The 15,631-nt window shown below is 43.0% G+C and overlaps 1 protein-coding gene across 2 annotated transcripts; it reads right to left on the bottom strand.

The window, feature by feature from the left end:
- Nucleotides 1-1,701: 1,701 nt before the first annotated feature.
- Nucleotides 1,702-14,935, bottom strand: LOC149321200 (RING finger protein 225-like). Of its 2 annotated transcripts, XM_089516467.1 has the most exons (3): nt 14,704-14,935; nt 9,523-9,626; nt 1,702-5,194 (listed from the first exon to the last, which is right to left on the bottom strand). In XM_089516467.1, exon 3 carries the CDS (start codon nt 5,058-5,060, stop codon nt 4,371-4,373), a length of 690 nt encoding a protein of 229 aa, XP_089372593.1. In that variant the 5' UTR covers nt 5,061-5,194; nt 9,523-9,626; nt 14,704-14,935; the 3' UTR covers nt 1,702-4,370. The 2 variants fall into 2 exon arrangements, with proteins under 2 accessions (XP_089372593.1, XP_089372602.1); XM_089516476.1 differs by lacking the exon at nt 9,523-9,626.
- Nucleotides 14,936-15,631: the final 696 nt, after the last annotated feature.

Here is a 15,631-nt window from a genome sequence, read left to right as displayed (position 1 = left end):
CAGCCCTCCTTATCCACAGATTTTTATCCACTGATTCAAGCATTCACTGATGGAAAATATTCAAAAATTATAAATTCCAAATAGCAAACCTTGATTTTCTATTTTATATAAGGGACACCACATTGCTATGCCATTATATTTAATGGGACTTGAGTATCCACAGATTTCGTTATCCATGGGGGCTCCTGGAACCAAACCCTAGCGGATAACAAGGACCCACTGAAATTCATGCTGCTTAGGCATGCTCAAAATGGAGTACATTTTGGAACTGCTCCTGAACAAAAGGTTGAAATGCAGGACATGTCCTGGAAAAGGAGGACGTCTGGCCACCCTGGGTGCAAACCACTTCTGCACTTTGAACTTGGTTTATAGTAACTGAAGACAAAGTGGGAGGAGGAAAGAGAAATGGGGACATTTTAAAACCAGATGGAAAAGTGGGAATGAGAGGCCAAGTCAGGACTTCCTGCCAGTTGTCCTCCTAGTATCTTGTCACCCAGGGCAGTTGCCTCATTCTGCCTAACAGATCTGGACTGTGACAGATGGAGGTGCAACACTGATGTATGGGAACAAACAAACCAATATACCTGATGAAGAATCTGATGAAAGTCTTTACTACAAACTTCTTTCTCTTGGTTAGTCTACAAGATCTCTTTGTAAATAAAGCTGTAGTCAGGGGTTGTGTACCAACTGGGCCTCAGTGTTCACCTTGGCTACCGTTCCCCTTCTTTTGTTCTTCAAACCACCTTTATATCCAGAGAGCTCTCCGTATAGTAAGCATTGCGTCTATTTAACACCCATTCACGTCAACCCTAAGGCAAACCTATCAGTGAATTTTCTTCTTGACAAGTTTTTTCAGAGTGGTTTTTGCCATTGCCATCCTCTGAGGCTGAGAGAGTGTGACTTACCCAAGGTCACCCAGTGGGTTTACATGGCCGAGCCAGGATCCAAACCCTAGTCCAACACTCAAACCATTACACCACACCAGCTCCCCTGCAGTTATTTATACACATCAGTTTATGAAGTATTTGCTATCTTACCTCTATTTACCCTATAGAGTAGGCAGGTGATTTACTGATCAATTTACAGTAGACTGCTGAAGATTGTTTACTGTGCATTGCTTAACAACAGCAAGCAGAAAGGCTCTCCTCTCTAGAGCAGGCTGTTGTGAACTTACCTCTCATAGTTTAGGCATAGATTTACAATTCTGCATGTAAACTGTCCCAGGATATGGCTTAGGTGGGCCACTGACCATGAGATTCTGAAAACTGTATAGTCCAAAAAAGTAAATGTTCCAGGGCTCTGGTGTCTAAGGCAACATTTCCCATCTGTTTCCCCACTAGTACTATTACATTTGGTGAACCTCAGTACTCTAGTAAAATGAAAATAGCAGCTGTAAGAAGCATGAAGTTCATCTATCGACTCATCTACTCGACTCATCTACACCGGTCAGAATACTCTGGCCCTGTGTCATGAAGACAGGTTGCCCTGAGAATGGGTTGAGACTATTTTATTTGGCCCATGTAGACAAGCCCCTGTACCTGTTCAGGAGTTTCCAGTGTTAATGGACCCAGAATTGTGATTGACTGCCATCTTTCTAGCCAGTATAATCCCTCATGATTTGGGTGTGCTTTATAATAATCCATTTGAAACCTTGGGAGATTTTTAATTTTTTATGAAAATGTATTTAACTTTCTGGGGAAAATATTTTTTGGGGGGAAATACATAAGGGAAAGATGATAATAGACGATATTGAAGGGAAGTCTTCAACCATCCCCATTGGTAGCAGCTACTATATTTGTAATCCCTTGTTTGGGAAGTGCCTTAACATTTAATAAGACTTCAGTAGTCTGTTCCAAGAATTCAAGTTGGTGAGGATCAGGAGGAGGGGTAGTGGCTCACTAGTTGTTCTCAATATGTTCTTTATAAATCAGTGAGGCTTTATCTGCAACAAAGTTTTTCCTAAAATGGGCTTTGTCCCCCAATGCTTTTGCAGGCAAAATCTTGACTGTGATGCCAGGTTCAGTGGAGTTGAAGCTTCTTGAGGTAATTCTTGTATAATTCAAGGTTCTTCAGTCTCTAGTTCTTTCTTATCACAAATCTCAGTTCTAAATAGCTGACATTATCTTGTTTGAAATTATTTCTTGCAAATATGCTTGTTTCCAAAAAGGATCGTGTCAGTGATGCCAATTTGAGAAACAGTGTTTCTGATATTTGGACCAACAGCCAAACTAGGGATGAAACTTGGCTGCTGTGTAGCCACAATGTGTTGGGATGGGAAGCGAAACCATTAACATGAAACAAAAAATGGAAAACAATTTCCTTCTCAGCTTTTGAACCAGGCCCTTCTGCTCTACCTCTTCCAGCAATATGATCCACAAGAATTGGAAGCTGATAATATTGATCTCCTCTGTGCTTTTCACTTTCCCTGATTTCAGCATTTCAGACTGCTGTTGAAGGCACAAGAAGAAGCCAGGTCAACTACTCCAGTGACAGTTTTGGCCTCATGTGAGAGGCCATTACCCATCTTCCCCCAGCAGGGCACTCATACTCTTTATCAGCTGCGTACTGGGTAGAAATTTAGGGAGGGAAACGTCTAAAAAAATTAATTTCTGCTTGCTGGGCCTAAAGGCTATCAGAAACACAGAGTTGGCAGTCCTGCTAGCAAGTTCATGTACAAGACCCAGGAAGGGACAGCCAAGAGATGGATAACTCTCCTGAAATTTTGGACTATATCCTCCATCATTTGTGAGCATGCAGTGCCTGCTGGAGGGGGCTGATGAGAGTTATAGTCCCAGACAGCAAGCAACATGCTCCTATTCCAAATGGATCTGGTGTTCATAGCATGTTGTATATGTCACATAAACTTTTTTTTGTCTTACCCACCTCATAGTAATAGAGAAACTACCAAGCTGTTAGGTCTGTGGGCAAAAGGGGCTGATCAAAAGACCAGCCATCAGCCATTCATGTCACCAGGAATCTGCCAAGGTTCATGTCAGAGCTTGGAAAAGTTAATACAAGTTTTCATTTTTTAAAGCAACATTTCCAAGCTCTTCTAAGAGTCCTACCTGCCACGTGCTGATTCCCCAAACCCCTCTTTGTCTCCCCTTGCTAGAGTGGGTGAGCAAATGACCAGCACAAGGAGACTCAGTCACAAGAGTACCAGATTCCAGTCCCCTTGCCAGAGATGCAGAAGGAACAGCCTTTAGAGGACATCTGCTCATAGTACTCCCCAAGCATGAAGCCAATGCTACATGGTGGGAGCATGAAGCAAAATGACGGGATAAAAAGAAACTGTGCCACTCCAAAGCCTAGACCAATAATGGATAACTTTTGGTGGTATTCCAATGAACCCAAGTGCCTCCTGTTGAAACAAAAACAAAATGTCCACGCCCATCAGATAGAAAAGGTTCTGCCTTAGTCCTTTCCCTGCTTATACTGGCTGACTGCAAAAAAGGTTTTATTTTTCAAATATTATAGAGGAGAATTTAGGTTTACAATCCCGCCGCCCCATTAGAAAAGGCATGCATTCTATGACCCTCAGGCTCAGTTATCTCATCTGGCAGCAGTGAATAGACCACACTACACATTTATAGCATTATGATTCAACTCTAACTCCCATGTTTCCATCCTATGGAATCCTGGGATTTGCAGTTTAGGGAGGGGTATTTACTTATCAGACACAGAGTTCCTCTAATACCTCACCAAACTACAAATTCCAGGATCCCAAAGGATGCAACCATGGCAATTAAAGTGGAATCACAGTGCTATAATCATGTACTAATGTGAAGGGGCCCCAGGAGTAGGCAAGTTGAGGCCCTCTCCAACTACTGTTCAACTACAGCTCCTAGCATTCCTCATCACTGGCTATGCTGACTAGGGGTGATAGGAGTTGCAGTTCAGCAACTCAGAGGATCTTCGGTTGCCTGCCCTTGGAGCAGATGTAGCCAACGGGTTGGGTGGATTGGAAGCTTTCTTTCACCCTTGTGCTGAGAAGGGGTAACAAGTTCTCTTTCCCACCATTCTGCTTCTGATGCAATACATTAGTTATTTAGGCATAACAAGTTTGTGCGATGTTATCTAGAGATGATAATGCACCCGGATGTCTGTGGCAGGGACTTCCTGTGGTCATTCAAGCAGCAACTCACCAGTAAAATGGTAGTTTAGCTGCCTCCACAGATAAGAGCGTCAATTAGCAAGACTGTTGAGTGGGAGAATTGAATTCTCTGCCTGCCCTCCCTGATCCCTTAGCTTGCTGAGGCTGAATGGGGTGTGACAGTGTCCATTCTGCCCCAAATTCACAGCTGGTACAGTCACAACAATTGGGAAAAAAGAAGAGCAGTTACGATTTAGATCTCGCCCACATCTTCACTCTAGGGCGGAGGGAGGTTCGTTGGAAATGACTGGTTTACCTCGTGGCCAAAGCTGTGATTTGCTTGGAGGGGCCCTCCCGTTGAAACAGTATACATGGATGGCATCAAAAAGATATAAATACCACAGATAATTAAGCCGATTGTAACCAGCAGGGCAACTGCCAGAGCCACATAGAAGGGCCAGCCAGAGAGGCCCAGGATTCGGTTGGCTCCTTGTGGGGCAGGTCGCCCCACGTCAACACTCAGGCTGACAGTGTTGAGGGCATCGGTCCCAGGCTTGGGTCCAGCCTGCGAACGGCTCCTGTTGCCACCAGGCAGATAGAGCAAGCCACGTCGGCGGTCAAAACGCACAGAGCCAGGTGGGGCAGGGACCGAGGGAAGCTGGTCCAGGAGGTCATGGCGAGTGGGGAGGCCTGGCAGCCCTTTGTGGGGAGGCAAGGCAGTTGGCGCTCGGCAAACTGGGCAGGTGACCGAGTTGACATCCTCAGAAGAGACGTTGATACGGGCCAGGCACTCCAGACAGAAAATGTGGCCGCAGCTCAGTTCCTTTGGCAGTTTGAAGAGCCGGTCATAAGGGGTGAAGCAGATGACACAGTCCAGGGCACTGTGCTCACTGTTCCCTGCTTCTTCCTTTGGCTCTGGCTGTTGGAAGGAGTTCTCGGGCTGAAAGGCGACATTATGGTGGGCCATCACCTTCTTCTCAGCTTTTTTGTTAGGCCCAAAGCTTGAGGAAGAAATGGGCTGCAGGCCTCAGATCCTGTGTCAACAGGCCACATTTCGGTTCAGCCACGCCAGAGAAACAGGTTGGGCCCATGTTGACATTTCTGGGAAGGAGAAAGAGAGTCCAAATATTTATCCCAAATGATAAGGGGCAGCACAACCCCAACAGTACAGGGAGCGACTTTACCTAGGTGGATTCTAAGGGAGGTGCTCCATTTAATCTGTAGATACCAAATGAGGAAACCCAGACGAGGGGGGAAATGCAAATCATGTTACTTTCAAGCTATATTTGGTCTCTTTATCATATGACATTTATGCCTGCTACTGTCAATACTTTGAATTAAGAATTATTTGTCTGAACTGCTCATACTGTTAATGGAGAGGATGGGATTGCACTTGCCACCTTCCTTAAAGCCCTGGTTGCAGAACATCTGAAGAGAACCTGCATGATCCACATTCATGTCCTGTTCCTAAAGTATCACAAATGTACATGTGCATGATTTCCTAATCGTGCAGCCCACGCTCCCCTTAGTGTAGACCAAGAAAGGTATTGCTGCTTCAGCCATTTAGAGTAGAATGAGGAAGGTGGAAACAGGTGAGGAAAGCCTCAAAACATCAGTCCTGTAGTAACTTATTCAGTGACTATTAAGAAAATGAATATTGGAATGTAGGCCACCAAAGAAGCCAGCAGCAGAATGAAAAGCCAGCAGCAAACAATATAAATATATATAGCAATAGCAAGTATATTTCTATACCACTTATCAGTGCACTTAAGCTCTCCCTAAGCAGTTTACAATATGTAAGCTAATTGCCCCCAACAAGCTGGATACTCATTTTAGCAACCTTAGAAAGATGCCAGGCTGAGTCGACCCAGAGACCCTGGCTGGTATTGAACTCACAACCTTATGGTTTGTGAGCAAGTGGCTGCAGTACAGGCATTTAACCACTGTGCCACCAGGGCTCCTTTCTTTCAAGACAGTGCTCTCACCCTGAAATTGCTCATCCTTGCTTGGTGGATAGGGAAGAGGGACCGAGTCAATGGTTAGGAACTGTGAACACTGCAGTCCAAAAACCATCCAGACAGCCAACATTCCTTAGTGCTGCTCTAGTTTCAATCTACCTCAAATTTCCCTTTTGCTGAGAAAGGATTTTCAGCAAGACATCTCTGCCTTATGTTAGCAATATCAGGAATCATAGATATATATAAGGTGGGGCAGAGTATTTGTACAAAGAAGCAGAAAAAGAAACTTGCATTACTCCAAATTCTCTTTCCCATCACCCCTTTACCATCTGATACTCATTAACAACAACTAGAAGTCACCAGTCAGAATGGCCAGTAGCCATGTGGACTAGATGATTCTGGCAACTGTTACAACAGGGTAAAATTTCCAAGTTCTGCTATTCAGAAACTACCAGAAGCAAGTTTTCAAATTATACAGAACTCTCACATCAGGGAAATAAAAACCCCACTGTGTTAAATATTCAGGCTAACATTAACCTGGTTGAAAGTACCTTTCACTACTACAGTATTTGCAGTTTCACATTGGTAAAAATGTTCCCAGGTGTTTGATGCACACCTTCCTTGCTAATTTTTCTATTTGTAGAAATCCTCATTCAGACACTGCTTGCTCTCATGGCTAAAGCTCCAATGGCCAAAGACAGAATCTAGTATGCTTTATAATAACAAAGGAGCAAATGAAACCTGTGTTGGGACAGAGTCACATGAAATAGATTACAAACAGGATTCTATGTGCTACCATCCAAAAAAGTAAAATTTCCCGACTATGCTATTTGCAAACTACCAGAGATGAGTTTTCCAGTTACACAGGACACACCTTTCTCACAACTACCAGAGACTATGACATAACTAACAAACCAGCCACATATAAATGCTTGGTTTTATGAACTGGTCCTCTGCTACGAATCATCTGAACTCAGGACCAGAAATAGAAAAAGGCCTTACAGATTCCAGTATTAATCTGAATTCGTAAGATACCCCTAAGAGGATCAGTAAATTAAATCAAATATTTGTATCTGCAAGAATATGGTGGGTCTGTTTTATAACATTTTCCCTTGAGCCCAAAGAATGTAGGGACTGTGAAGATTTTCATCTTTCCCAAAATATCTCCACGTTGCACCCCAAGGCACTCACCCTTCTCTTCCTGCCATGTCCCTGGATACCTTTCATCTCCAGTGAGGACATATAAAAATGGTCTACCATACCACCACCCCTCCAATTCTGCAAGTTGTCTACTAATCCACCTTACATGCATCCCACAACCCTCTTTTTTGCTGTGCTGGCACTGACCTTCACTTACGGAGCTCTTCAGTCTGAAAAGCAGGACATCTTTAATGCCTTACTACATTTTTTTTCTCAGATTACGAACAATCTCTTACAAATAAAAATTCCTTGCATTAACAGATCTCTGAGGGTGGCTGACTATGAGTGGGAAGGGGGGAAACCAGTCTTGTGCCTTTAAGAAAAGCTTGATCTGTAGAAGTCAGTAAAGTAAAGCCTTTTTGTGCGGAAACGAGAAGGAGATAAGTGTTATCACCTGCTTAAGTCTTTGTGGCAAGCAACTGTAAAAGGCAGGACCTAGTGTTTTTTTTAAAAAAAAAAATGGAGCAGCACAAAGCAAAACCAACAGTGGGACCTGATATATTTTCTGTTTAAAAAGCAGGCAGTTCTGATTCATGCCCTCTGTCCTTCTGCTTGGGAGCCCTAAACTTCCCCATTCCAAGGATCTCAAACACTACAGCCTGAAATGATTTAAGACTGTGGCATATGCTTCCCAGATCCCACCCTTCATACTACAACTTCATTTGAGCCTCTCGGCAAACCTGTATTCATTTCCAAGGGATAGCTGTGTTAGTATTTGTCTTACAACCAAAGTGGTAACAACAACATAGGTTAGGCTGCAAGCAGTTACTGATTTAAGGTGTGATCCTGTGTGAGAACATCATACTCTCCAAACTTTCATGGATGAAAACCAGAGCATGTGTGGCCAAGCAACATCAGGAGTGTGGTCAAAACAGCAAAAGTTATTAATGAAGAAGAACAGAAGCTAGGAAGGGCTGCATCAGTTTGTTTTTGCCTGAGCCTATTGGGAAGAACAATATTCCACTCCTTCCTGCCCCTGTGAGTTAATTGAATGGAAACTACTTTTGCAGTTTGAATTCAGCTTGAAGCAACTGAAGTAAATTGGGGAGAAGTGAGAGAAGGAGTGAGAAAATGGGACATTTTAAAAGCACTTTTAGAAGTGAGAAAGCAGAGGATTAATCCAGACTGTCGGAGGGCATGAGATACTCAAATGAGACATAGAATGTCTTCACACATTTCTACATAAACATCAGTGGCTACTGCAACACATTAAGAAACCTATGGCCATAGGTTCTGCAATTTGATAGGCAAAAAAGTAACTTTTCCAAGCTCTGCTGTGTAATAATAATAATAGAGTTTATTTATATTTCCTGCCTCTCCCAAGGATCAAGGCAGGATTACATCAATAAAAATAATACAATAATACAAAAATACGATCAGTAAAACACTAATACTGAATTAACCAACATTCCTATTAGTTCTCTAAAATAAAAATTCACCAATTCATCAATAGCCAACAATCATAGTCAGGAGTGGAGCAATCATCATAACCTTTTAAATGGAGTCCGGTGGATAAGCCCGCCGGAAGAGATCCGTGTAAACTTCACTAAGGAGTTTCAAGAGGCTGGTCAAGCATTCCAAGCCGTGGAACTGTACCAAGAATATAGTTCTTGGATCTCAGGACCATGTTCGCTGGTCTTTAGCATAAGGGAATGGAAACTCAGGACAAGAGCACTACCTTGAAAAAAGTGTGAGTGTATATTTTCCTTATTTGTTAGACCTTGGGTTGTTTGTTTTTTGTTTAAATGGCATACTCTACTCAGCTGTGGTTGATGCTTAATGCATTATGCTTAATGACATAACATCCCCTTGTAACATCACCAAGACTGCCTTCTATGTCATCACAAGGGGTTACCTCTAAGTCTTAGGTTTTGGCACTGAAATCTCAGGGCCTGAGATAGTTCTGGCCTGGCAAGCCTAGCCATGAAGGACTCTGTGACTGTGGTGCTATCACTGTGGCAGTCTCTACATGCTTTCATGTGCAACATCGTGAGCCCTTCAACATGCTGCAAAATCTACCGTCATTTTTGAGGACACTATCCACCACTGTTTCATGGGTAAAAGTAGGGACAGATGGATTTGTAATATTCTCACAAACAAGGAACTTGCCTAACATAAAATTTACTCCTTCTACACATTTGGAGGAGCTGCTGCTCTCTAACTGCTGTAAGCTGTTTTTGCTTATTCTGTAAGCAACCCTGTGTACATAGAACAGAGAAAATACTTTATACTGGGTCAGAGCATGGGTCTTCCTAACTCAGCAGTATTTACTTCAAGGATGGAGAAAAAGTGGTGCTCCACATCTTGCTGAATTATAGCTCCTTCCCTGCTTCGTCCTTTGCTTTGCTGATTAGAATGATGAGATTTTATGAAATCTGGAAAGACAAGGTTAAAGTGAAGCATCTTCAGATCTATTTTTGAAAAACCAAGAGGGAGGGAAGTGGGGTGTTATAATTCTGGAGGGTCAGCAGAGATGTAGCTAGAAGGGGAGCAAAAGGAGGACATCCCCCCAATAAGAATTTTGCCCATCCCAGAGTGAATTTCCTTCACTTCACAAATTTCTAGCACTGCGGATTTCTAGCACTGTATCTAGAATTCTTATATCTGTTGTGTTTGTAACTGTGCCTGCCCCCCCCCCATTTGTTTGACGCATAGCCTCTGTTTCTAAATGCTCAACTGACATTTTAAGTTGCAGTGCTAGAAATTTGGGGATGATGGAAAATTTAATTTTGGGGGGGGGATTCTTACTTGGAGGCAACGCCCTCATTCCCCCCCCCCGCCCCCGCTCCCGCTCCCATAGGTATATGACAGCCACTGTGGTGTAGTGGTTTGAATGTTGTACTACAACTGTGGAGACCAGGGTTCAGATCTCCACTCAGCCATGGAAACCCACTGGGTGACCTTGGGCCAGTCACACACTCTAAGCTTTATAGAGAGGCAATGCCAAACCCCCTCTGAACAAATCGTTGTCAACAAAACCTTGTAAATGTTCACCTTATGGTTGGATAAGTCAGATATGACTTGAAGGCACACAACAACCTATCTACAACCCTAAGGTCCATTTCACCATTTGGGAGAGATACAGAGCCTCTTTCTGTGGCCAGGGAGGCAGGCTGCCAAAAGGATTTATCTGACTAACCCAACACTTAAACCATTATACCTAGAACTAACAGTTTGATTTATATTGATTTCTACTGCCCAGACCCATGAAAATGTCTACACTATACCATTACAGCAGTTTCATGCAGCATCAACTGCCCTTGCTCCATCCCATGGAATCCTGGAATTGGTAATGTGCTGTAGTACTTAATATGCTCTGCTAGGGAGATCTGTACTTCGGGGGAGAATTTTAGGTCTAGGGAGTAGACTAGACCTCTCCAGCAGGGTATTCAAAGTACCTCACCAAATTACAAATTTCAGGACACTGTAGGATGGAGTCAGGCCATTAGTGGAATCAAACCACTACAAAATACCTTGACATTCAGCCACATTAGCAAACTTGGTAAGTGGTTATGGGGCAGGGAGATGAAAGACAATTGACATACTAGTGTGCTTTGTCTATGCACTTTTCTAGGCATTTGCACTAGGGTTGAAATGCACATGCATGCTCATGCATGTGTACCCACACTTTCCAATCAGGAATTTAACTAGTAGCAGTGGCCACACAGCATTTTTGGATTGCCTCATCGTCATAGAGGCTTTGAGGTAAAAGGTATTCAGGACCAGTTTGCCAGTGCCACCTTCTGTACAGTATTAAGAAATGCCACTACCAGTGTCTCTATGAGATCCTTCAAGAGTGTCACCTCCACTACTGCTACTACCCAGTCACTGTTTGGCATATTGTCTGGCTCCTGTTTGGCTGAGAGAACTTCTCAGTAGTCTCTTACAGCCAAGGAACATGAAGCCCATCACCATGGAAAAGTAGTGCTGGAGGAGAGTTCTGTGGATACCTTGAATTGTCAAAAAGATATACAAATAGGTGCAAGAACAAATCAAGCCTGAACTCTCACGAGAAGCCAAAATTGTATTTTGTATTATATTGTATCATATTTTGGACATCTCATGAAACAACATGACATGCAGGAAAAATGAAAGGTGGGGAGCAAAGAGGAAGTCAACATTACAGATGAATTAATTCAATCAAGGAAGTCAGAGTCTTGAGTTTGCAAGATCTGAGCAGGACTGTTGGTGACAGGGGTTCATAGGGGTCTCTTATTCATAGGGTTGCCTTAAGTCAAAACCAACTCAACAGCAAATAACAAGTGGCTGTGCTGACTCAGTGGTTCTGGGAATTATCATCCAAAACAGTAATATTTCCAAGCTCTGATTTCTAGACTTATTGAATGGGGGTTGAACAAGAGTATTCTACTGCTGCTGGGCTACAACAACAACAACATTTTAAAGAGATATCCTTAAAATGGTAAAATGTGGAGACGAAACAGATAATAGGACCCGTTTCCTAGAAGCACCAGGAAACATATACCCATTGCAATACAGGTTGAGATTTTCTTATCCAAAATGCTTGGGACCAGAAGCATTTTGGAGTTTGCATTTATTTATTTTATTTTATTTTTGAAAACCTGTATTTGCACATACGTACATAATGAGGTGTCTTGGGGATGGGACCCAAGTCTAAAACACAAATGTCATTTATGTTTCATATGCACCTTATACATGTAGCCTGAAGGCAATTTTATACAATATTTTAAAATAATTTTGTGCATGAAACAAAGTTTGTGTAGACTGAACCATCAGAAAGCAATGGGAACACTATTTCAGCTGCCTGTGAAAAACATTTTGGACTTTGAAATATTTTTGAATTCTGGATTAAGGGAGACTCAACCTGTATTGCTTCCCTTTTGCTCCTCCCGTTCTCTGCTGAATCAGATGAGGTTTTATAGCATTGGGACAGCAAATACAGTCTTAGGGAATGTAAACTGAGCTATAGTGTTCCACTGCTTCCTTGTAAGGATGATCACTCTTCTGGTCTGCTTGCTCTTTCTGGATCACTGCCTTTTCCCTTCCTATGGCCATGCCCTGAAACTTTCTGGAAGGGCTTGTGAATTAAGATTCAGCTCCTCCATGATCAAGCAAAGCTCTTTGCACACATGAGGGAGGACTGTGTAAACAGCAACGGAAACTTGGAAGTTTCCACAGTTAGCTGCTCTTTCAACTGCCAAAATGAAGCAAGCCAGTTTTCAGTTTCAGCTTTAAGTCTTAAAGTGAGTTGTGGACTGGTTCTTCAAATAAATTCCTTGCTCTGCGAGACCTTTTCTTTGGTATTTTCCACCCCCACTGGAGTCATAGGGACCACCTGAAAATGTATCAGGAATCACTGACAGCTCAGACTACAGGTGAATGACAGCAAAGAGAAAGATCAGAACCAAGTCAAGCCATTACTATGTATGCTCCAGCTGTCCTGATTTGGCAGAAAGAGTCCCAGTTAATCCTCTGTCATCCCACTTTGTCAACTGCTTTCAAAATGTGCCAGTTTCTTTTCCTTCCACGTTCCCCCTTTATCCTCAGCATACTTCAGTTGCTGCAAACTGAGTTTAAAGTGCAAAAGCAGTTTGCATTCAACTCAGTGGAGGGAATAGGAGACAAAGGGGCCAAATGTTGCCCTTCCCTGTAGACATAGACAAAGGCAAACTGCGGCAGCCTTTCCTATCTTGTGTATTATTCCTCATTAGTAAACATTTGCCATCTTGATTATACTGTCGTGTTGCTTGGCCACATGTGTTCCAGTTTTCATCTGTGAAATGTTGGAAGGTATGTTATTACTAAAGAACCATGGAAGGGGACTGCTAACTACACAGGCATCTTTGGAAACTGAGAACCCACCAGCAACAAATGGTGAAAAAGCAACATTTAGAAAATTACTTGGAAAGAAATTCCTGTCCATGAGTGCCATTTTCCAAAAAATAACTGGTTGTATTACTTCTTGACTTTTTAATTAGTTTTTTTTTAAAGAAAATCTAAACCAATTAGAAAATAGCCTCAAATTTAGAGGAGGGGAGGACCCTCAAAATGTCCCTGACAGTACCCATCGTTAAAGTTGGTCATCAAACAGGGGAAAGCAATGACATTACCAGTCATCACATTACTTTCAAAGGTCCAACTTCTGTTTGCACACACTGCTATCTTTTGTTACCATCCACCCCACAGAATATGTTTCAGATACCTGTAACACATTGCTTCAACATTTGATATAAGAGTGCCTCCAAGCATATGCACGCTGCACTGTCCTCACACTGCTGAATAACTACAAGGGGCACTTCAGCTTTCACATACCCAGAACAGGAGAGTATTAGAGGATGAGATTTCCAAGGCTGTGCTGTCTCATTTTAGGCATTAGAAATCATGGGGGAGGGGGATCGCCAGTCTGTTATTTATTTATTTATTTATTTATTTTGTATGCCACCTTTCTCCCAGAAGGGACCCAAGGTGGCTAGGATTGCCCAGAAGGCTTGGGAAAAGCCATTCTGATTTTATGCATGTTGCCTAAATAGCAATCTTACTATCCTTGGAACTTTAAAAAAGCATACCTTTTTAAAAATATCTTTATTAGTTTTCAATAAAATAAACAAATAATTACATTCATGCTTCCTTTTGACAGGTTTGGTATTTAGTTTCTTTCCCCTCTAATATATCCTTCAATGTTTCTACTTGATGGATTTAACATCAAAATTTGGTTTCTGTCATTTAACAAAAAAAATTGACCACAAACTACATTATTTTTTTCATCCTCTTGGGCCTTCAGCTCAGTTCCTTATCAAAAGAAATGAAGGCCCAGGTATTCAAATTTCCTTTATCTGTTTGATGTGCATACCTTTTAAAGAAATCCTTGACATGTGGTTGTACTGTGTGGCATCCACTAAAGGACAGATTCAGACTCTGCATGTTCTAATGCAGTTGGCCTTCAGTATCCACAGATGTTTTTGTCCACAGATTCAGACATGCACAGCTTCCAAAAATTCAGCAGATATATAAATTCCAAAAGCAAACCATGTTTTATAAGGGACACAATTTCACTATGTCATTGTATTTAATAGAATTTGAGCATCCATGGATGTTGATATCCACAGGGGGAGGGGGGGGCTGGAACCAAACCCCAGTGGATGCCAAGGGCCCACTGTACCACATACCTTTATCTTCTGAAAAAGAAGGCAGCAGGGAAGGCTGTGTGCATCCAAAAAGCACCATTAGTCAACCTTTCACTAGCATGTGGGCTGCAAGAAAATTGGCTGTCGGCCTCGAGAGATTGCTTGGTCTTGCTTTGTTTTGGCCCTGACCACCCACATCAAGCTCCTTCATGTTCTTTGCCCTCCAGAGAGGGAGACATCCTATTGCTCACCATCTCTTCCAGGTTGTCAACTAGGGGCCCATGTATTTCATGCTCACCCCCAGGACACCCACCCTCCTCCAGCCCTTTGCTCCCATGCTAAGTCTCACCTGATCTCCAAAGGCACACGTTGCTCTTCCTGCTCAGGCTGCCTGGTGGCTGGGTTCACTCCAGTGCCAGTCCCATGGTGCTCCCAGCCTTTGAGGGGGGGATCTCTTCTGCAGTTGTCATCTGCTCTCACTGCCACTCCTTGCGACTGAAATCTGCCCCCTGGAGAGAATGTTTTCCTGGGTCACACCTCACCTCAGGGCTCCACCTGCTGTGGGGCGAGGCGGGGTGACCAAGCCGGTGCCACCACATTCTCTCACTTTCCCTCTGGCTTCTAGAGGAGGAATTTGCCAGCGCTTAATCTTCCCTCAGACTTCCCAGGCTGCCTTTCCCTGACCCCTATGTCCATTCCAACCGGCACCCAGTCACCCACCCATTCCCCAAGGCTCCTTCAGCCTTTCTTGTCAGTAAACAGGTGCTCCTGACAAATTGCCCACCTTGAAAGGCAGGACCTGCATGAGACGGAAGTAAGTATGCTTCTTTTTCACTCCTTCAGAACCTGGGTAACAGAGAGAGCAAGTGTGATCATTTCCATAGGGCCAAAGGGGATCTTCCTACCCTCCTTGTGGCCTGCACAGTCCATTAAACAATTTCAGAAGGTATTCCTTGAGTGCACTTTTTTTAACTTTTGGAAAGACTTAACTGCATCCCTAAGCTCCCTCCCAAATGCAGTGGGTTTTTGGAGATATGAAAAGGGCTTGGAAAGAATAAAGGCTCTATGGAAAGAAAGACAGTGGGGGCTGTACAGCTGATCTCAAAATCATCTCCTCCCCACACTGCTTTTAAAAGAGAATTGCTGGCACAATGGCTAGATTTGAAAAGCTTTATTGAAAGACAGTAAAATAGGAGCCAGGTGGATAATTATTTATTCGTTACATGTATATCCCACTTTGTGGTGGGAGAAAAAATGAATCAATAGAAATGACAATG

The sequence above is a fragment of the Sceloporus occidentalis genome, unplaced genomic scaffold (assembly GCF_023333645.1).
Source record: "Sceloporus occidentalis isolate IW3139 unplaced genomic scaffold, rSceOcc1.0.p SCAF_1, whole genome shotgun sequence".
Taxonomy (NCBI): domain Eukaryota; kingdom Metazoa; phylum Chordata; class Lepidosauria; order Squamata; family Phrynosomatidae; genus Sceloporus; species Sceloporus occidentalis.
This window is presented reverse-complemented; position numbering and strand designations above follow the sequence as displayed.

Coding starts and splice junctions, on each gene's coding strand:
- LOC149321200 (XM_089516467.1), bottom strand. CDS start 5,060: ATGGCCCACCATAATGTCGCCTTTCAGCCCGAGAACTCCTTCCAACAG.